This window comes from Gekko japonicus, unplaced genomic scaffold (genome assembly GCF_001447785.1).
Source record: "Gekko japonicus isolate JY-2015 unplaced genomic scaffold, Gekko_japonicus_V1.1 scaffold215, whole genome shotgun sequence".
Taxonomy (NCBI): Eukaryota; Metazoa; Chordata; class Lepidosauria; order Squamata; family Gekkonidae; genus Gekko; species Gekko japonicus.
In genome coordinates, this window is record NW_015160215.1 from 1,356,613 (window position 1) to 1,378,663 (window position 22,051).

General features: G+C 39.0%; 1 protein-coding gene across 1 annotated transcript; it reads right to left on the bottom strand.

Annotated features, from left to right (window-relative positions):
• Window positions 1-18,554: 18,554 nt before the first annotated feature.
• LRRN3 (leucine rich repeat neuronal 3) lies at window positions 18,555-20,906 on the bottom strand. The gene has a single exon (XM_015410545.1). It carries the CDS (start codon window positions 20,679-20,681, stop codon window positions 18,555-18,557), a length of 2,127 nt encoding a protein of 708 aa, XP_015266031.1. The 5' UTR covers window positions 20,682-20,906.
• Between the last annotated feature and the right edge of the window lie 1,145 nt (window positions 20,907-22,051).

Consider the following 22,051-nt stretch of genomic DNA (forward strand, 5'->3'; position numbering starts at 1 on the left):
GGTGTACCTGGTAGTTTCAAACAACCTTCTTTTTCTGTGCAACCATTGGTTTGATTTTATTTGAAGCAGATAGATGCAGCTGGCCAAAAGACAAACACAAAACCATTTGTACGGTGAAATGATCAGAGATGGTGCTTTTTTTATTTGTGTGTTTTAAATGAAACATTGACAATATTTTTTTATTCTTAAGAAGAAAATAAACTTAATTATGCTAAAACTATACCAGACAATGATTGTGCCAGAAAGTGACCAGACGCGACCTAAGAAATTTGAACTATGTTTAAAAACAAGAAGAAGTGGTTTTGATAGGAGGATAGCAGTATATCAATGACTTGTAATCGATCATCAGTGGCTTCTCCAGTCAAGGAACCATGAGTCTATTTATCATTATCTTAAGACTATAAATTGCAGTGATGTTTGTATGTACTGAATATCTAGAGTATTTAGACATTTAAAAGCATCTGGAAATTGTTTGTCAGTGTTCAACCATTGTCTCAGGTCCAAGAGTTTGGGAGTGGATTCATGGCTCAGTGGTAGAGCATCTGCTTGGCATGCTGAATGTCCCAACTTCAATTCCTGGCATCTCCACTTAAAAGAATCAGGATCAGTTATTATCAAGACCTCCACCTGAGACCCTAGAGCTGCTGTCCATCTGAGTAGACTATACTGACCTTAATTGACCAATGGTCTGATTTAGTATACAGTAGTTTCATGTGTTCTTATGTCTTCAAATGTATATCCAAAGGGTCCCCAACCTTTTTGAGTCTGTGGACACCTTTGGAATTTTGAAAGGTGGTAGTGAGCATCACCCCAAAATGGCCTCCTCATAACTCTTGGAAGGAAGCCAGTCCTGAAGTGGGAATGGAATCATAAGCTGACTAAGGAAAGCCCAGTTGCTTACCAGTCCTTGTCCTCCAATGAAAAGCCCTTTTATTTAAATGAGGCCAACCAATAATAGGCCCTGCCATACAGTGGCCCTGTCCACTTGCTGAAAAGCTTGGTGGGCACCAAGGAAAGTATTGGTGTACACCATGGCAGCCATGAAAACCACACTGGGTAATGCTGGTGTATCCTATGACTCATTTCCAATGATGTATACATGCTCCAACATTTATATATAACTTCCTGATTAATCTTTGCAGTGAGAACAACTTTTCATAGACAAAAGAACATGGGCATATAACTTCATCTTCTTCTGAAGTAATCGTGGAAGCCATGTATATAACAGACCATCCCCCACCCTTGGTCGCTTGCCGCTATGAGTTATTTGGGGATGAATATTTCTTTGGTTGATACAAGAACCAGTGTTTGGTGTAACATTCCTTCAGAATTCCTCTCTAGCTTTGAGAGATTTCTGCAGTTGGAATGGCCTGTAATTTATTTTAATTATAATTTTTTTGTTTTATTTTCAGTTTTTCATAAACATAACAATAACGTAACATTTGTTAACTTCACATAGCAAAGTAAACATTAGAAACAAACTGTGTTTTTCATAAACCGTCAAATACATGATATATTCTGTAGATTCCTGTGACACACATATACAAACTAATAAAAAGAACATAAGGTCTATGTATTTGGCAGGTAATTTATAATGGAACAGAAGTCCATGTACAACATCAAGTGCTTCTACTAGGTCAGTTTTAACACTGATTAGAATTGGTATACCTAGGAGTAGGAGCAGAATGGTTCACTGGGAGAAGTAAAATTCTGAGTCAGGGAACCATGATGTACAAGTTGGGCTTGCATTCCAGGCCTTCAGCCTAAGCATGCGTTTAGGGCCTAAGCATATGTTTTGAGGATGAGACACATAGGCAAAAAAAGAGGCTGTGGTTTCCTCCTGCAATGAAAGCTCCTTGGTCTCAGACTGAATGACTTTAGCAAACTACTTGCATGGTCTTTGTTCTTCATGTCCTGAATTGCAAGGATGGTAAAATCTTTAAACATCCATGGTACAAAAGTCATTTTGCCATCATTTGAATTTCCAAGATTGCTCCCCACACTGATTCAGTGAAGTAGAAGTTGATACTGGACATCAGTTTAGATAACTTTATTTGTGACCCGGCCTCCACAGTATTTCTCAATGCACGATAGTCACACTAAATGGACAGAATTACCACTAGCTTTAAATGATACACAATTAGCGTTTTTGTTTTATATTACTCCTCTGCTTCTTGCTCATTTTAAAACAAAAACAAGACTATTGCTAACTATCTAATTTATTCGAAACCTTTTGTTATTATGGAATAGACATAACACCATGCCTCAGGGATAGTGAGCTATTTTTATTAAATACGCTTCCCAACTGTTGTTTTGATTTGAAACAATCGCTGGGGAAGGTAGCAGAAACTCTGTAATTGGCCAGATACATAGTGCTGTGTATACCTTTTATTTGAAATGCAGTAAGAGAAAAAGATTTTCTTTGTCATATTCTGCAGCACTATGAAATAATTCTCTCATTTTCAGAATTTCAGCAATGACCTTTCTTGCATTTTCCAAACTCCAAACAATAGGACATTTCATTGTTGAATGAATGTACTGTAGCTGAATTTAAGAATAGATAAAATCTATGCCACAAGCAGATGAATGTTAATTACCTTGAAACTGACCTCTTGCTTATAGAGACAGTAGAAAATGCTGTCTGCATAAATGTACAGCTAGTAGACTACTAATTTGCCCAAACACATTCAAACACAGTCAATGGAAATAAAGTCTAAAGTTATGAGAAGTATACAAAACTTGAGGAAACATGTTATAGATTTTTTTAGGAACTAAATCTTAAAATAAGATTTTTCATGCTGCTTCTGAATCTAGGTGAGAGGTCCATAAATGTTGCAGCAGTTGCCTGGGAGCCATGTTTCTGTGGCTTCAGCCTGCTGTGACATTTTAATGTGTAAAGGCCCAGTATTATATGAGTGGGGCCATTGGTGGGGTCTTTCTACCCAGTGGGAGTCCACAGTTTTGTCTGGGAAAAAGTTGCATGGGGAAAAAGCTGTGCCAACTGGCTTAATTCATATGATACTGGGACTTCAAATATTACAGCAGGCCTGGGAAATAGAACCATGGAAAAGTGACTGCCATGCTGCTTATGTAATTATACAGAGCACCTGAATAAGGGACCATACAGGGTTGTAAGGTTGGTAAGGTGCAATTACTGTGTGCAATTACAGTACAGTGCAGTTGTATAGTTGTACTCAAAGTCCTATATGGACCAAGTATTTGAAAGAGTATTCTCCCTTGCCATCCGAACCAAATTACTGCAGTCATTATCTGAAGTCCTTCTCAGTGTGCTACCATTCTCTGCAATACAGTGGGTTGCCACTCAGAATGACCTCTTCTGTGGCAATGCCTCAGTTCTGGAATACCTTCCCCGAAAATATTTGGCTAGTCAGTTTGTGCTTGCCAGCTAAAGGGGTCCTTGTTTACCTGGGCTTTCTGTTGATGACACTTTTTTTTTTAAAGGTGATTGTTGATTATATGGTATTTGAATAATCCATAAACTACTGTAGTACCTCTGGATGAAAGGAGGGGGTGTAAATTATTGAAACAAACAAACTAGCACAGCAGTCTCCAGAAAGACACTATTGACAAAAGAGGGCTTTCCATATAATGTGGCTGATTTCCACGACAAAGTTAAAGAACAACTACCACTGTGATAACGTGCTACAAGGAATTACTGCACACAATATGATTACAAAGAATTTTCAGTAATGGAATTACAGGAAACTTTCAAGGATACAAAAAAAGCACCCACAATTTGTAATGTCCATGAAGAATTCAGAAATTCATGATAGTAGCAGTAGAAATCTTGATAGTAACGGAAAATGGACAGGCATCCAGATAAACACCTGTTTATTGTTTTCTTCTTCAGCCACTCCTTACACTGGCTAAATTAATGTAGTCATTGAAATAACATACACACCAATTTTCCCAATACTATAAACTCCCACCTGATAAAGGTAAGCCATATTAACATGGAGAAAGGCCAATCTCATCAAGTTTCATTTTTTAACTGGCAGGAGCACCTACGTATATCATATCACAACCATTATTTTGGTTTCCAAATTACAGGTACTGAATAATGAATAAACATTGTACTTACATTTAAAATGCCAAGCTAACCATGCCTGTGCTAGCTAAAAAAGCTCTATGACAATTTTAACAAGAGCACCAAATATAAAGGAAGACTGCAGTATCGCCTGGTTCTCAGAAAGAACTATAAGAGCTATCTGAAGGATTGTCTCCTTCTTTAGATTCCTGTGTGCCAATTAAAGTCATCAGGCAGCCATTGATTGGCTATTCTGATGCTTAACAATGCCCCATCTGACACAGACCAGAGCCTCGGCTTTTCCATCGTGGCTCTGGATCTGTGGAATGGACTCCTGGAAGGGGGGGGGGTTTCCTTGGAGATCTTTGTGAGGTGTTGCAAGGCCTGCTTGTTTGCTGGGGCTGTTGAGGGGAATTGAATGGCTGGCTAATTTAAGAGTGGAAGGGGGGGAGATTTGGGTTTGCTGTTTTATTTCTGGCTTTAATTGAAAATGTTTTTTAACTATTATTTTTAACTATTATTGTAAGCTGCTTTGAACCACAAGGAAAGGTGAAATGTAACTGTTTTAATAAATAAGTAAGAGCCAGTGTTGTGTAGTGTTGGAGAGGAAGCCTAGAACTTGGGAGACCATTGTTGGCCATGTTGACCATGTTGGCCATGAAATTCACTAGTTAACCTTGGGTTTCTTGTACTCTCTTAGATTAATTTACCTTACAACATTGTTGTGAGGATAAAATGAAGGAGAAAAGAACCATGCACACCACTCTTAAGTTTTCTAAAGGAAAGGCAGGAAATTGACAGATAGATGGATTGGAACACATGTATTCAGGCTTTTGTGCTTTGTCTAGTCAACAAAGTTATTTATCACTATGTCTGATAGTTGACTTAGCTTTCTAATTGCTTCATGAGGGCCTGCACTTTGCTGTCAATGCTTTGTGTCTAAGATATTGTCTTTTCATCTGATTCTCACTCTCACTAATACTAATCCCTGTCCTTTGGCCTGATACCTGGAGATATTCTGGATATTAGCACTGCTCTGTCAAAACAATAGCTGCTTATTCCCAACCAACCCTGTCAGCAATCTATGAATGTTACCCATTTCCACATGGTACTTCATTTGTCGTAGAAACTAGCACAGATAAATGCACATGTGGCCATGTTTCTTCTGCACATTTTTGAAAGTTTATAATAGAAAAAGCAGTAAGTCCAGTCCTAGGAGTCTTTTTTAAACCAAAATAAATATGTGCTGTGTATCTCTTCTCATTAAAAAGTATGTCATTTTGATTGCTCAGATGTTGTCTTTTGAAGAACTGTTGCTTCCTACTGCTGCCTGTAAAGCAAATATGTCAAAAGGGTGTGTTTCTCTTGGTAAAGAATTTTGGCCAGTCTTTTTTTAAAGTTACAGAACCTTACTTAGGAGGTAAAGTATGTCTAGTTTCCATTTCTTAGCCTGATATTAGAAACTCTTCTTGTATTGTATTGTGAAATAACAATACTATTATCATCAGAGGGAGATGTGCATGAACTTGCGGTTGTTGTAGGTGGTTTCAGAAGTGAAACAGAGGTACTGAGATATTTCTCTCTGTGTGGACAGAGTTTACCTGCAGTGTTGTAGTGTCCCTTGGGGGAGATGTGCATACTCATTCTGTAGATATGTCAAGAACTCAGATGTAAGTGCATGGGAGGGATGGTAACCATGGGAGGAAGGCCTGACATCTTTCTTTGGCAACAGGTTACTCAGATTGAATGTGGCATATCCAAGACTTTTATGATAGGCAGCATCATGGGATTGGCTCTCTTGGATCCCCTCATTCAAACGATCAGAATTCTCCATTGTGATATCAGTGTCCTTCCATATATGGCCTGTACTTCCTTTTTGTCACTAGTGGCAGGTATTAGGTGAACAGTGCCTGACCCACAGGATTTCACATTTGAAACCCAGAACATTACACCCCAGGCATGAATGTGAGAACAGCTTTGTGCTACATCTGACCAATGTTCATTTAGTCCAGTATCCTGTTTCATACTTTAGCCATCCAAATGCACCCAGTATGTCTCTAGGTAGGGCATAGAAACCAAAGTCTTTAAGAACATAAGAGAAGCCCATGTTGGATCAGGCCAATGGCCCATCCAGTCTAACACAGTGTCCAAAAATACCAGGTGCCATCAGGCGGTCCAGTAGTGGGACCAGGACACTAGAAGCCCTCCCACTGTTAACAAGTAACCTGTATTCTGTACAAAGTCCTGTGGAGAAATACTTGCCACATTAAACTAAGTGTAATACAAGCATCAGTAGCTCCTGCAAATTGTTCTTCCCTTTAATTTCCTAGCATATAAAGCCAGGGAAATAGCTTGGTTTCAGATCAAGATCTTTGAGTCCTTGAATTGATACTTATTGTGTCCAGTGGTGTCCTTACTGCTGTGACAAGCATTATTTTTTCCCCTATTTAAAATACTGCTCCTCAGTATTTTCTGAGGCAAAGGAACTTTCATATTCCCAGAAGAGTGAAAGAGCGAAGCATTTGCAGCACAGCATGAATTTATTGTGGAGAATGAGATACATTTGGGTGAGGCATATGGGATTATTTGACAGTCTCATAAACTGTAGCATTAAAAGAGACATCAGCTAATTTGGGCTCTAGAATATGCCATCTGGCCTCTTTTCAGCTGTACTTGTGCCCCTGAGCAGTTCTGGTATGTTTTGCTTTCTCGTTTGGTGGGCTGCTCCCCCCTCCCCCCATTGCAAAACTGTCATACTGCAAGCGCTGGTGTCACTTCTTTGCAAGAGTCTGAGCAACTGATCAGGAACATCCCTGATTCAAATACCATCTCTGCTGTGCTGTGAATTCACTGGGTGGCCATTGGCAAGTAGTGTTCTCTCACGCCTCATCCCTCCGCTGAAACATGGGTATAATAATACGAACTTAAACTACACAGTTATTGTAAAGGTTACAAAAATATAATGGGGTGGATCCAACCATGCTCCAAGGAGCCTTCCTCCATCCCGGGGAGTTTTCCTCCCACTTACGAGGCTCTTCTGTTGGAGGAAGAACCACTTACATTGGAGAAAGGCTTCAAACTTTGCTCAGTGGAGTGGTAGGTTAGGAGTAGGATCTAGTACGAATACTTAGAAGCATTGTGCAAAATATTATTATCATTACTTGAGTCTGTGTTTATTACTAGTTCTGCCTTTTCACTATTTCATTAGAATGGATTGAAGGTAGGCAGGAGGAGGAGGACAGAGGCTAGATGATGGGCACGAACTGGGAAAATGGAGGTTTGTGGAGTCTCACAAACCACGAACCTCCATGAACCTTTCTGTTTAACACACTGGCTCAAGGTTCATGGCTTGTGATGTGGCGTGGCTTCCTTTAAATGGCTTTTGCAAGCCATGCCACCGCCACAGTGCAAGTCACACTGCGTGGTGCGGTTTGCAAAAACCATTTAAAGTGATTCCTTTAAATGTTTTTGCAAGCTGCAGTACTGCTGTGGCACAACTCACAAGTAAACCCAGAAGGCATTTAAATGCCTTCTGAGTTCATTTGCCGAGTCACGCTGCCATGGCGGTGCAGCTTGGAGAAGGCTTTTAAAGAGACTGTGGTCCCAAAGCCACCTGGAAAGTTCATGGGGGTGGGATGGCACAAACCAATGTTCACGAACCATGAACTGGGCCCGGTGGCACCTTTAAGACCAACAAAGTTTTATTTAAGGTATAAGCTTTCATGTACATGCACACTTCTTCAGAAAGTATGTTTATCAAAAGAACTGTGCATGCAAACGAAAACTTATGTCTTGAATAAAACGTTGTTGGTCTTAAGGTGCCACTGGACTCACACTTTGTTCTGTTGCTTCAGACCAACACGGCTACTGCACCTGAATCTATTTGGATTGCTCTGTGAATGCTTGCAGACTGGCCTTTTCAAGCTAGAAGGGCAAGAAGAAAGTGTGATTGATGCAAAAATCTTTATTTTTATGACAAAAGGCAACAAAAAGTGCATGGCATCTACTCATCTGGGTCTTGCAGCGTCTGTGCAAGTGATTGGCATCAGTGGCAATAATTAGGTAACAAGTTAGGTAGCCCAGATGGCTAACGGAGTTCTGGGTGGGCAAATTTATTTTACTCTAAAAGAGATGAATGGAAATGGATCTTAAATGAGACCAGGGTTGACATATCCTGTGCTCCCTTATAGGAGGCAGATAACACCTGCATTTTTATCACGTAAATAAATAGCTAGCTCCTTGTTCTACCTTGCTATTTGGGTGCTTGTTTTTGCTGTCTTGTGTGATTGCCTGTCATTGGTAAAGGAAAGATAAAGAGCTGTTGCTGTGAGAGACAACAAAGAGTTTTAGTCCTTCCTGAATTCCCCAAATATTTATCATATTTTGGGAACAGGGAGAACAGTAAAGCTGAGTACAGCATCAGCTGTTAATATTTCTTTTACCAATGACAGGTGGGTATACCCATCTGTGAGAATAACCAGTGAAATAGTCCATAGAAACAAGATTTACCTCGTAATTCACATAGAAAGGTCACACATTTCAGAAGAGTCTAAGTTACCTTTCTATTCTGCAAAGAAACACTACATCATAGGTCAAACATGTTCATATAGTACTTACAATGTCTGTATTTCATTATTTCACTTTTTTCCTGTCACCAGATATTATTCTCTGATCTTACTATGATTTCCTTCACACACACGTAGTGAAAAATAGAAATGCACAAGAATCTCTTTGGAACGGAGCTCAGAAAAATCTAGCTATTTGCAGTCAAATCCACAAACAGTCTCTTATAATGTAAGTTTGATTCCTGGCACTCAGAGATCTCAGGACACCATGGTGCACCCAGTGCTATCACCACAAGTGCCACCTTCCGAATACTTTTTCTTATCCTCTCCTCCTTTCGCCCTTCTCCAACTGAAGATCAATGTAGTAGTGCTGGCAGGCAGCTGAGAAGAGTGAAAATTGTTGCAATCTCCTTCCATTTCTCTGCCTTGGAAGTAGTTACCAGAATGTCACTGAATGCCAGGCATTCTGGGAGCTAGATTTCCTAGAATGAACCAGTTCCTGTGAATACTGTGCATTACATGCAGTACTTGCTGCATTCTGGAAGCTGTAGTTTCCAGAACTCCTGACATCCTGTACAGTTCCCAGAATGCAGGGGCACCATGTCTAGGTCACTGGAAGCAAGGGGAGAAGAAAAGAAAAAATGCACAAAGACTGAAACTATTTTCCCTCCTTTCAGAGATGCCTGCTGGCACCACCACACCACTCCCTAGCAGCAGGGTGAACAAGATGAGAGAGGAGGGGGATTGTTCTGTGATTCGGAGGATGATTGGCAGCTGTGAGGCTCATCTGTCTTTGAACTGTGGTTTTCCAAGTTAGGGGAGTATGAATTTCAGTAGTATCTATAGTAAACTGGTAGCAAATCCTGACCTAGATAGCCCAGGATAGTCCAATCTCATCAGATCTTGAAAGTTAAGCAGGTTCGGCCCTGGCTAGTATTCAGATGGGCACCCTCCAAGAAATACCAAGGGTGTGACACAGAAGCATGCAATGGCAAACCACCTCTGAAACATCTCTTGCTTTAAAAACAAGTTTAGCTTGCCACCTACTGGTGCATAATGGTTAAAGTGCTAGAACGTCTGGCTGCCAGACAGTCTTAGGATTTCCTGTCTATACTACACACACTGCCATATGATAATAATTATTATTTGGTAGCACATGTTGACTGAGACCCTTTTGCAAAAATTCTTAGCCTTCCATTCCATGTGTGAAATGACTTTTTGTATAAATATAAATACACGTTTAGGTTGTAGTAATAATGTGACAGGATATGCTGGTGTAACTCAACTGAAGCAATAGTATATGTTGGGGTGAGGACAGAGCGAAGAAGCATGCCAGCTGATGAATGCAGGTGGAAAAGTATCTTTGTTCCCTTCTGTGTCACTTTTACTAGTTTGTTTAAATGGCTGATCTATATTCTAACCTGTTAGCAGATTTAAGGGTAGGATGGATAGGCATCCCATGGCTACCATCATTTAGGCAACTCCATCCTGGATCCAAACTTGGCCAGTGATTTTTGCTGTCCTTGCCTACCTATGAATTATGCTGAAAGTACCAGACTTTGTCCCCGTGCCCCAGTGTGCAACACAGACAACTAAGGGTTTGTTTGTTGCTTCTTAACACCATTTGCTCCCAGCCTACCCTACTGTACAATGAATGATGGGCTGTTGCAGGAACTGTCCTCCATGATTGCATAATGCCTTGGGGTGCTTACCAATTGGTCTTACCTAACATGAGCAGCCTGCTCTATTCCTGCCATCCCTAGTTGCTTCCTAACCAGTCCAAAGACTAGGCCTGATCATATCATCTTCACTCCAGCTGGTTCAGTTTATCAGGCAGGAATGGTGATGAGCAGTTGGGTGGGAATGGGGGAATCAGTGAAATACAAACTGTATTTAAGTTAAACATTTATGTACTTTAGTATTTTTTTCTCTGAATAGCATGTAATCATATATCGTATTTGTAATTGTGACTGATCTGTCTTGAAAATTATTGGTGAATGTGCGTCTTTCAGGGGAGGTATGAACACCTTCTCTTGTTTTTTTTAATGACGCCTCAATGTATAGTAGCAGAAAGGAAGAGTCTCTTATGCTTCAATATAGTACCACAACTGAGCTTGTATGGAGGCAACAAGCAGAATTTTTATTTGGGTGGGGAAATCACATATTGAAGTTATGAATGAAGCCATCAGAAAAGAGAGTAAAATAACTGGACCAAGTGAAGAAAGAACACTTTAAAATACTAGCATTTGCAGATGATGTGGCATTAATACTTGAAAACCCAATAGAAGCAGCAGGAGTCCTGAAGGACAAGATTGAAGAGTATGGAGCTGTGGCGGGTTTCAAAATAAATATAGAAAAAACTAAAATTATAACTAAGAACTTGGACGACAAACAAAAAGAAAAGTTACAAGAAATTACAAGATGTCAGATTGTAAAAAAAGCTAAATATTTAGGAATCACGGTTACAAATAAATGTAGTACACTCTATGAAGACAACTATAAAGTATTGCTACAAAAATCTAAACAAGACTTGGACAAATGGAAAAATCTGCAACTTTCCATGATGGGGAGAATCGCTACAATAAAAATGAATATTTTACCTAGATGGATGTTTCTCTTTCAAACTATTCTGATACTACAAAATCAAAACTTGTTTAAAGACTTAGACCAGATGACATCTAAGTTTATATTGCAAGGGAAAAGGGCACGAATAAGATTGAAAATGCTACACGGCATAAAAGAAAGAGGAGGGTTTGGTGTACCGAATTGGTTACTGTATTATAGAGCTGCAGCGTTAGTATGGATTAAAGAATGGATTACTTTAGAAGATAAGAGACTTTTAAAAATTGAGGGCCATGATTTACTGCTAGGATGGAATGCTTTTTTGTGGTATGAAAAAGCAGGCCCTCAAAAATATTTTAAACAGCATTGGCTGAGAGTAGCATTATTAAAGGTTTGGGACCCTATACATAAAAACTTTTATACTAAAATATCAAGACTGATTATACCTTTAGAGGAATTTACCTTACCTAATATATATGTGGGAGAAGAATTGTTAAGATACCAGGACATTTTGGATAAAAAAGACAATCAGCAGATTTGGCGGAAAAATATAAAACTAACTAATGCTGTGTCATATAAAGAGAACATGTATAAGATGTTTTATAGATGGTATATTACACCAGATAGATTAGCTAAACAAAATGTTAATTGCTCTGATAAATGTTGGAAATGTAAAAATAAGACTGGTTCTTTTTATCACATGTGGTGGTTATGTGATGTTACAAAGAGGTATTGGAGATGGATTCATGAGATAATGGAAAAAATAATGAACTAATATCCTGTTTACTCCAGAGATACTGATTGAATATATTTCCAAAAGACTTTGATAAAGCAGATAGGTATTTGGTAGTTCATATGTCAACAGCTGCAAGGATAGTATATGCCAAATATTGGAAAATAATGGAAATACCAACGAAACAAGAGTACGTGAACAAGCTATTTGAAACGGCGGAAAATGACAAACTGACACTTGAGATGAGAGCCGGTACAGAATGGACTTTCCAAAAAACTTGGAAGAGATTCTACGACTGGTATAATGTAAATGTAACTGATATATAAATGTAGTAATTTGAGAACACAGAAAAGATAAGCTTAGTAAAATAGATAATGAATTTACAAATTTAATAAGCAGAAGAAATAATAAAGTATCTTGTTATATGTTATATGTTGTGGGGGTAGTTGGGGGTTGTTTGTATGTATGTCTGTGTGTCTGTAGTATATAATGGAATAAAAATAATAAAAGTGTACCTTCGGGTACTTTAAAAAAAGAAAAAGAAAAAAATCACATATTTTTTAAGCTGTTGAGCAGTATAGTTGCTTAAAGAAAGATATGATATATAGTCTAAAATGCATATGGTACTGTCTGTTCAGTGATTAAAGTTTTGGACTATGATCCGGGAGTCCCAGATTCAAATTTCCACTTTGCCATGAAGCTTACTATTATGACCTTGGACCAGGCACCTTTTTTCAGCCTAACATACCTCAGAGGGTTGTTGTGAAGAAGAGGGGGAAGAATGATGTACACTGAACTGAGCTGCTTGGAGGAAGAGTGGGGAAAATGTACTAAACAAATACTTAAAGGCAAGTCTATATTTAAATTAGTTAAAATTATGCTGGTTTAGCATATATGCCTGAGTAACTGGGATTGGAGATATAATGTGATAATTGACATAAATGAAGTGTATTTTAGTAATTTAAAAGACTGTTTCTCTTCCTGAATGCAGGCAGAAGCATAGAGAGGAGTAAGGTGATAGACTGTGTTGAAAAAGAAAGGTCCTTACCTATCTTGGGTTGTCAGTGGGTACTTTTTTCAAATCACAAAGCCTGTTTTGGAACTTAAACAGAGCTTTGGTAATGCAAAACAATACTCAGGAGAGTGGCCAATGATGTGTGAGCTGAAAGTTGGCCTCCCCCCCCCCCCCACCCCCCGAATAGAACTAAATAGGCAAATAAACCTCTTGGAACAAATGCATTCGTGGTGACAAGGGAGTGATAATTCCACTGTCATATTGGACCTCTGATAATGTGAATGAGAGTGACAAGTCCTAATTACCACAGTTCTGTATCATTAATTTTCATAGCAGCGTGTACTAACCATTGAATAATCCCAGGAAAATAGCTGGGGATGTAATGAACACATGAAGCTGCCTTATACTGAGTTAGACTGTTGGTCTATCAAGATTGGTGTTGTCTACTGAAACTGGCAGCAGCTTCCTAGGGTCTCAGGCAGAGATCTTTCACTTTATCTTATACTGTAATTCTGCATAAAAAGTAAATGTGCTTCCATTGAACTGCAGCCCCTCCACAATATAGCTATGTAGTCACATTTGACAAGATGTATTTTATTAATATTACTCACTGTTTGACGGAGGCTATGATCAAATAACAAAGGGTAATACAGCTGTATCCTTGTGTAGGCAGTCCTGTGCTTGACCCAAAGATTACTTTTTTGACTTTTGAACATGACCTAAGAGCTTTCTGCACCTAAACAACACCCAGACTCTAGGCAAACTTTATAGGTATAGCATACAAAAGGTTTTGAAACACAAATGGTTTGAATATGTTGGTTCAGTATTCAGCTGTTATGTATTTCAAGTGTCCACTATGTAATAGGAAAGATCATTTAAACAGATATATTTATTCTGAGAATGACTTTGGGTGATAATTATGCATTATTCTAAATTATTCTAAATTATGTGATGATTAATTAAGACCAGCTGCCTTTTCCCCACTGATGTAGAATAATTTCTTATGGTTAGGCATGCTTTGATTGTCGTTATCTAGTGTCATTGATTTCAGTTGTGGTTGCTTGTAACAAATGCTTTTCTGACCTCTGAGCTATATCAGTAAAAGGGTTTTATATGTACTTCAGCTCAAAAGACAAACATACAAGATACATGAACAAGTTTTTGGTGACCTATACAGTATATGCATTATAACAAGTCATATTTCAGCTATTGTGTGTTTGATAAATAGCCTGCCTCTTAAAAAGCTCTGTCCATGGTACTGAAATCTCCCTTGATATATGAGCAAGTCTGTCTGATAAATTCTAATGTCACTACATATGTGATGGTGATTCATCAGGTTTGTAATGACTGTGCTCAGAGAAACATATTGTATTCATAAAGATCCAGATTTGGGATATTTTAGGATTAGCACTGGGGTATTTTCTCCTTCCTTCTGGCTTAAAATCTTTTTAGAAATAGCCTATATTTTCCACTCAACCACTACGAAGTGTTACATTTTTAAGGTTGAAAGTCAGATATTCATTGTTAAATGTTCAAAGAAAATTTCTTTTTCAAATAATGATAACCAACCAGGAGGAAACTGACAGCAGAAAGTAGCTTATGAGTACATGAAAAGTTGGGTGTTTTGATTGCAAGAGCACAAATGCCTAATATAGGTCCTGGTCACATGGGCCGGAAAATGCGGGGGGGGGGGAGCGTGGCTGTTTGCCTCGGAGCAAAGTAACACATGGCAGCCCGATCACATGTCCCGTGGAGGTCCCGTGGGTATGCCGTTAGGTGCCGATCACATGGCTGTCCTGCAGCGCGGCAAAGAAGCGGCGTGGCGCGATCACAGTGGCAATTGCTAGGCGCCGCTTCCATGGAAAACAGGATTTCCCCCCCCTCACCACAGTGTGCGCATGTGACTGTGGGTGTTTGTGCACATCCTGTGGAGACTTAAAAAAAGAAAACATCCGGTTTGCGACGGGACATGAGCGGGCGCCAGATGCCACAGGATTCCAGTGGAAACGCAATCAGACGCCCGCCATTGCCCCGCGTTTTCTGGAAACTAGCACATTGTATGTACTAGTTTTTTTACTCCGTATCTTTGGCAAGAAGCCAGGGGTTAGCCATGGGTGCACTACACTTCCCAGATGTTGCAGTGTGATCGCACCCAGAAAATCTGCCTATCAGAGCCTGCATGTGGGGAGGGCGGGGTATAAATGGAATAAAATAAAATAAATAAATACATCATCATCTTTAGGGTGGCAAATGCTCCGTGTGAACGGGGCCAAAGGTTTTTTATTTGATTTGATTGCAAGAGTAAATGGGAATAATAAAAAGCATGCAATTGATTTTATTTCAGCTTTTTAAAAATATTCAGGTATGAGAATTTTTTTCTCTGTTTGAATCTTTTTTTAAAAAAACATCATAGTTATTGGAGGGGGGGGCAATCTCCTGTCCTAACTACATCATGTATAGATAACTACCTGTTAAAGTACTGCTGCAGTTTCTCTATTTTCTCCATATATCTCTTGATAGGTAAAAGCACATAACAGAAATCTCTTTTCTCATATTAAACTATCCTTTGTCAAAATCCACAGATAATGAATTAATAGTATGGTTACAATTATTTATTACTTTGTGGCAAAATCTGCTTGCATTAGAGGCATCCTAAGTTAGATTTTGAAAGCTGAAAATGTTATAACAAATTCATTTTTAAGACACTGTGGATTTAGGTTCTAGATTTTAATGCTGGCCTTTGTGCAAGGTTTATTCTTATCCTGCCTCAAAATACAGTTGTGGAAGGTTATGTTTGCATGTATCCAGAGAGTTCTAGAAGCCACACTCTAGTACTCTTAGCCCAGGCCCTATAAGAAGAAAAAGATGTTGGTTTTTATACCCCACTGTTCTCTACCTTAAGGAGCCCCAAAGCAGCTTACAATTTCTTTCCCTTCCTCTCCCCACAATAGTCACTTTATGAAGTAGGTGGGTCTGAGAGAGTTCTGAAAGGACTGTGACTGGCCCAAGGTCACCCAGCAGTCTTCATGTGGAGGAGAGAGGAATCAAACCTGGTTCTCCAGATTAGAGTCTACCACTCTTAACCACTACACCACACTGAGGAAGCAGGCTGGAAGATGTAACTTCATATATATCAACCAAGCATCTGTTAGTCTTTCAGCTGCCTAGAAAGCAGATCTGCAGACATGCCAGTCAACCTTGGCCTTGTTGATTTAGCAATCTGCAGGAGTTAAAGTACCAATAAGAACATACACTTTTAATCTCCAGAATCTGCACAATGTATCCCTATCACAGAAACCAAACTGCTGCCAGACTACTCTCATTATCTTCTCTTTTTCCCTACCATTCTTCCTTACTCTGCCTGGATTTGCCCATGCTTTTATGACTTTGTGATAAGTTATATTTTAGCTTCTTCCACTTAAATAGGACTGATACATTTTCCTTCTCTATGGATTCTATAAAAGTCAGTGGTGTATGAGAAGCAGTGTGGTATAGTGGTTAGAGTGGTTAAAGTATTGGACTAGACCCAGGTTCAATCCCTGCTCTACCATGGACGTTTGCTGGGTGTCCTTGGGCAGGCTACACACTCTCAGCCAATGTATCTCACAGGGGTATTGTGAGGATAAAATAGAGGTAATCAGAATGCTATAAGCTGCTTTGGGTCTCCGCTGGGGGAAAAGGCAGGGTAAAAATCCTTCTATTGTTGATGTATTGCTACATATCCAACACGATACATATCAGACCCATTTTAGTGAGAAAAATCTGCTCTCCTTAGAATCACATATTTGTTTTCCAAATCTGGATGGGCATATTTCCATAAAGGTTAATAAGAATGTCATAATTCTATACCATGCCTGTGCATGTATGCAGATGTGATATGCTGTGGGCAGAATGTTTATTTTAAATGCAGTATCTGCAAATGTGAACAAGGTAACTAAACAGCAGTATTCACTTTTTGTTTCCTGTTATAAGCCTACTGACAGGTTTTCTTCATGAACACCTTGACAATTACATGAATAGAATCAAGTATTAACAAGACCAAGAGCTGCTATTTTAGGTTATGATGAATTAGGTGGAACTCTCCCACTGAATCATGTGGGTTTCAGTTCAACTACCAACTGTATTCTGGTTTGTTCCTTTCAGATGAGACCACTGGTTGTATGGTAGAGCTACAGAAAATGTTTCTTAGGAGCAGTGGTTCCTTCTTGAGTTACAGCCTCACAGCACAGTTGTAAATTTCATTTGAGCATTTCAGTTACATTTATTGCTGGAATATCAAGAAAGCATGAAAGCATTAAGTGTGTGTGTGTGTGTGTGTGTGTTAGATTTGGGTGACCTGGCTTAACATTTCTGCATGGCCATAGCCACTGGATGGTGGTGGTGGAAAGTGCTGTCACGTCGTAGTTGGATTATGGTGACCCTTTAGGGTTTTTAAGGCAAGAGATGAACAGAGGTCATTTGCCATTGCCTCACTCTCCACAGAAGTCCTGGACTTCCTTGGTGTTGGCCAACCCTGCTTAGCTTCCAAGATCTGGCTGGCCTAGGCCACCCAGAAAATGGCAGTTACTGGATAGGGCTTGCCAAATCTCTACCTCTCAGCTTTGCTTTCCACAGTTAAGGACAAGGATAAGCCTGATTTGGCTCACTAACAGTGCCATGCTAAACAGCATAACACCCTTCTAATACCATTGACTTTGAAAGGTGTTACTCTGCTTAGGATGGGCAATGTAAGTTGCAGTGAACTCTGAGATTCTTAAAAACTCTGCAGAAATGATGATAGTAATTGGTACAGTGTAATCAGTTTTGAGTACTTCATAGATTATAAATTAATCGTTAATCCTTGGAGGGTTTGTGTATGTGTGTAGACAGACTATAAAAATGTGTCCTGGTGCTCAGCTTTTAGTAAATGAAACATATTCCTTTCCTAAGCATACAGAGGATAGCCGTTTATTGTGTATTTTATTGCAGTAACACAACCTAAAAAATGGAATGTTCTAAGCATTCAGACATGAATTCCCACCGGAAAATGTATGTATATGTACCCAACATTGAAATGTATGTGTTAGGCAGTAGGTTACAGAAGAATTTCTTTAGAAAAATAAAAGCAAACTATTTTGGTTGTAATCAAAAATGTATTTTTGCTCATAAAAAAGTTTCACATAGTCACGGTGTCTACTCTACAGAATTTCTCCATTTTGTTACACCACGGGTCAATTCTAGTTTCATCTGGTCACTGCAAAAGAAAAGAACTCGTGGCTAGTGTGTGTTGTACAACACAGGAGGAGGATATTCCTCAGTTTCACTATTCCTACATTTAATTAAAAAAACAACAAATACAGAAAAATCTCTCTCCTACTTGGACAGTTGCAACAGTATTAAGTGCTTTAAGAAGTAACACTATAAAGTCCTATAAAACAATTTGGTTGGCACAGTACTCTTTGAAGACAGGTGTTTGTGTGTTTTTTTAAAAATACCACATCAGTACATTATCCTTATTGGTAGCTATCTCCTTAGCTGAGTCCAAGTCTGTGATGCTTATAGAGGAATACTCCCCCCCCTTTTTTGTTGTTGAGCACAGCTGTAGTTTTTTGCATGTCCTTTTAAACCATTAAGTACAGCAACACTGATATTTCATGACATGTTAGCCGGAACTCCTATCACTGTTGCTTTGACTTCAAGTGCTGTGCTTTTTTCTTTTCCAGTATCCCAAAGGCTAATTAGAGGAGGGTAAAGCTCACTGAACGGAAAATATTGTTTTTTCAGGTAATTTTTTAAATAGCTGTGTCCTGCATCACAGTTCATTTCACGAGAGATGCAACTGAAGAGAGATACTACACATATGAATCCCAAAAGAGCCCCAAGGCAGGCCAAGAATGTGATGATGTTCCTTTTCTCATAATTTGTCATTGGTGGGTCTAATCCTTTTGTGGTGACATTGATGCATTGCCTTGCATTCCGCAGTTGGACAGTGGGGATGTCCATACAAATTGTATATTCCATTGATGGGGTGAGATGTGTAAAATTATACACCTTTACATGGGATGGGATGCGAGCACTCTGAGAAGGCAGAGAGTTGCCATCTTTTGGAAAAGCAGCCCATCTAATAGCAGATTTCACTATTTTAGAATTTGCTTTCCATGACAGTAGTACAGAATTAGATCGCACATCTTCTATTTTAACAGACAACGATTTATGGTTATCCCGGGGAGATGAACCATCCACATTAATCATAATAGATTTTAAATCTGCACCAACTAAATTAGTTGCAATGCATGTATATAGGCCACTTTCTTGATGTGTTATATCACTGATATCTAGTGTTCCTTCTGAATGTACATAGTATTTGGCAGAAACCGTGTTTGGCAATAGCTTCTGTCCTGACGGAGTTATCCAGTATATCTCAGGTTCTGGTTCTGATGTTGCTCTGCAATGTAAGGAAATGTAGCTACCCGTTTCTAAATTCAGATTTGAGGGGAAACTTTCAGGAGCTATCAGTGGAAGGCAGATTTCCATCATTTCCCTGAAATGAACCTTCCTCACGTTCTGACCTTGAAATTCAGGAGGATCCACACAAAATAATGACTCTGGCTCCATGAACCTGATGCTAGTTTTATTCATGTTAATCCATCGAATGACACAGTCACATCGGATTGGGTTGCTGTGAATGCTGATTTCCTTGAGATTAGGCAAAGACTCGATAGTACTGCGGTACAGAGCGCTCAGTGCATTACTGTTGAGCATGAGTGATTCCAAACGGGGAAGTCGAAAAAATGCATTTGGGTGGATGTATGATAATCTGGGATTATTGGTAGCTTCTATTTTTCTCAAATCCGGTAAATTGTCAACTGCCAGGTTATCTATAGATATAAGTTCAGGCATGTTATTAATTCCCAATTCTTTGAGGTGTACCATATTGCTAAAATCCCCTCTTCGTATTCTGTTAATAGGGTTCTTGTTTAGATCCAAAAATTTAAGGTTTGTAGCCTTCTGAAGAGCTGTGTGGGGCACTTTAACTAACCTGTTGTCATAAAAGGAGATGCTTTCTAAATTGTCAAGGCCAACCAAGGCATTATCTGGTATTTCTGTGAGATTTAAGCCTGCTAAAACCAGGCTGCGTAGATTGATAAGGGGCTTAAAGTTCATATCTTCGATTCTGATTATTGGATTTTCTCCAATCATTAGAATCTCAAGATTACGAATAGCTTCAAACCATTTACTGTTGATCAGTTGCAGACTGTTTGAATTGAGATGAAGTCTAAGAAGATTATCCAGGCCCATGAAGGCTCCTGGTGCAATTGAGGAAAGCAGGTTGTGGTTAATGTAGAGTTCTTGGAGATTGATTAGTCCAGACAGACATTTGTCAGGCAGCTCCGTAAGTTTGTTTTCCTCAAGATACATTGACAGCAACTGGGGCATCCTTTTAAGTTCAATATTGGCCACCGATGCTAAACTGTTCTGAGATAAATCCAAGCCAGTAAGGTTTACTGGGAAGTTTGATGCATATTCAATTTTTTTAATGTTGTTTGCCTGTAGAAGGAGAACGTGTGTGTCAGCAGGCAGTCTGGTTGGGAAGGCAGAGAGGCCTACATCATTACAGTCTACTGTCAAAGCTTCCATGTATATAGATCTTGGAGTAAACCATGGCCTTACCTCACACATACATGTCTGAGGGCAGTCTACTTTTTTATCCACAGTGTGTGCTAGTGCAATGGTAGTTAGGCCAAGTAAAAAGTGAATTATGAGTGGCATGTCCTTCATTTTAGCTCGCTATTCCTGAAGAGTAGTTGGCCCTTAAGGATTGCACAATTACAGTTTTTTAAAGTTCAGGTACAGTCAGTCATTTGATAAGACAAATACTTTCATTTTTAAAATGATGCATGATGAAGAAGCACAACAATCCCCTTCTTGGAAATAAGTGGCACCCTTGCAATCACTCTCTCTCATTATGAGAGGCATGTTTTGGAAATGATGTTACTCTCTTCATAAAGGTAGATACTGTAATGCATTTGAAAATGAAGTCCTTTCAGAATGTTCTTAAAAAGGAAGGAGACCAATTATATAGTAGTGTTGACTTTATATTCCATTATATCTTCCTTCTTTTTATTGTTATGGAAAAGAGGCCTGTAATATAAAAAAATGAGAATAAATTAGTACTTGCAAATATATAAACCAGCGTAATCCTAATATTGTGGAAGGGGGGAGGCAACATTGTGCCATTGGTGAAGCAGCAGTCTGGCTGACTGCTCTTAAACATCTATTGATTCACATAGGTAGAAGAGTGCATGAACACAAAGCTTATACCCTGAATTAAAAATTGTTGGTCTTGAAGGTGTCACTGGACCCAAACTTTATTGGGACTAGAGTTCTCTCAGAATTACAGCTCTAGACAACAGAGATCAGTGCTCCTTGAGAAAACAGATGCTTTGGAGGGTGTATTCTATGCCATTATACCACACTGATGTCCCTGTCCTCCACAGACTCCATCCCCAAATCTCCAAGAGTTTCTCAACCTGGATATGGCAACGCTACCTCCCCATCCCCTGCTGATGGCCAGGGAGGACCTCACAACCCTAATAGGAGCATGAATACTTGCTCTTTGAAATTTGCCAATGTTTTTAATTAGTCTTGAAAACACTTTTTAAAATCCTAAAGTGTGTCATGCTTCCATGCCCAGTCAGGGAGTCTGAATAAAGTCGCACCTTCTCATAAATGACAGTATTTTCAACACTTTTTTATTGAAGTATTAAAAATGCATACAACTGTTAAAGTAAGATAAAACCACTTCAATTTTAACAAAAATTAGCTAGTACTAATAACAACATAATCTATACATCAATCATCAAGAACAAATATATAATCAACATTTAACTAAACTCAATATTGTACTGGATATCATTATATTTCGGAGAAGAAGATTCTTTAACAATAAATCAGGTAAATATTAAGCTTTGACCAACCTTTTAACACTACTTTTCACTGTGTAGATTATTGACTTATTATAATTTAATCTTATCTGTAATAGGATATATCCTCATGTCCCTATTAAGACATATTCTACCTTTCAACTTCCTTCAGAGCCAATCAATATATTTCTTCCAAGAGGGTGGTATGTATTGTTCTGCTTCTAA

Excerpts from the sequence above, each read along its gene's own strand:
- LRRN3 (XM_015410545.1), bottom strand. The coding sequence starts at position 20,681 with ATGAAGGACATGCCACTCATAATTCACTTTTTACTTGGCCTAACTACC.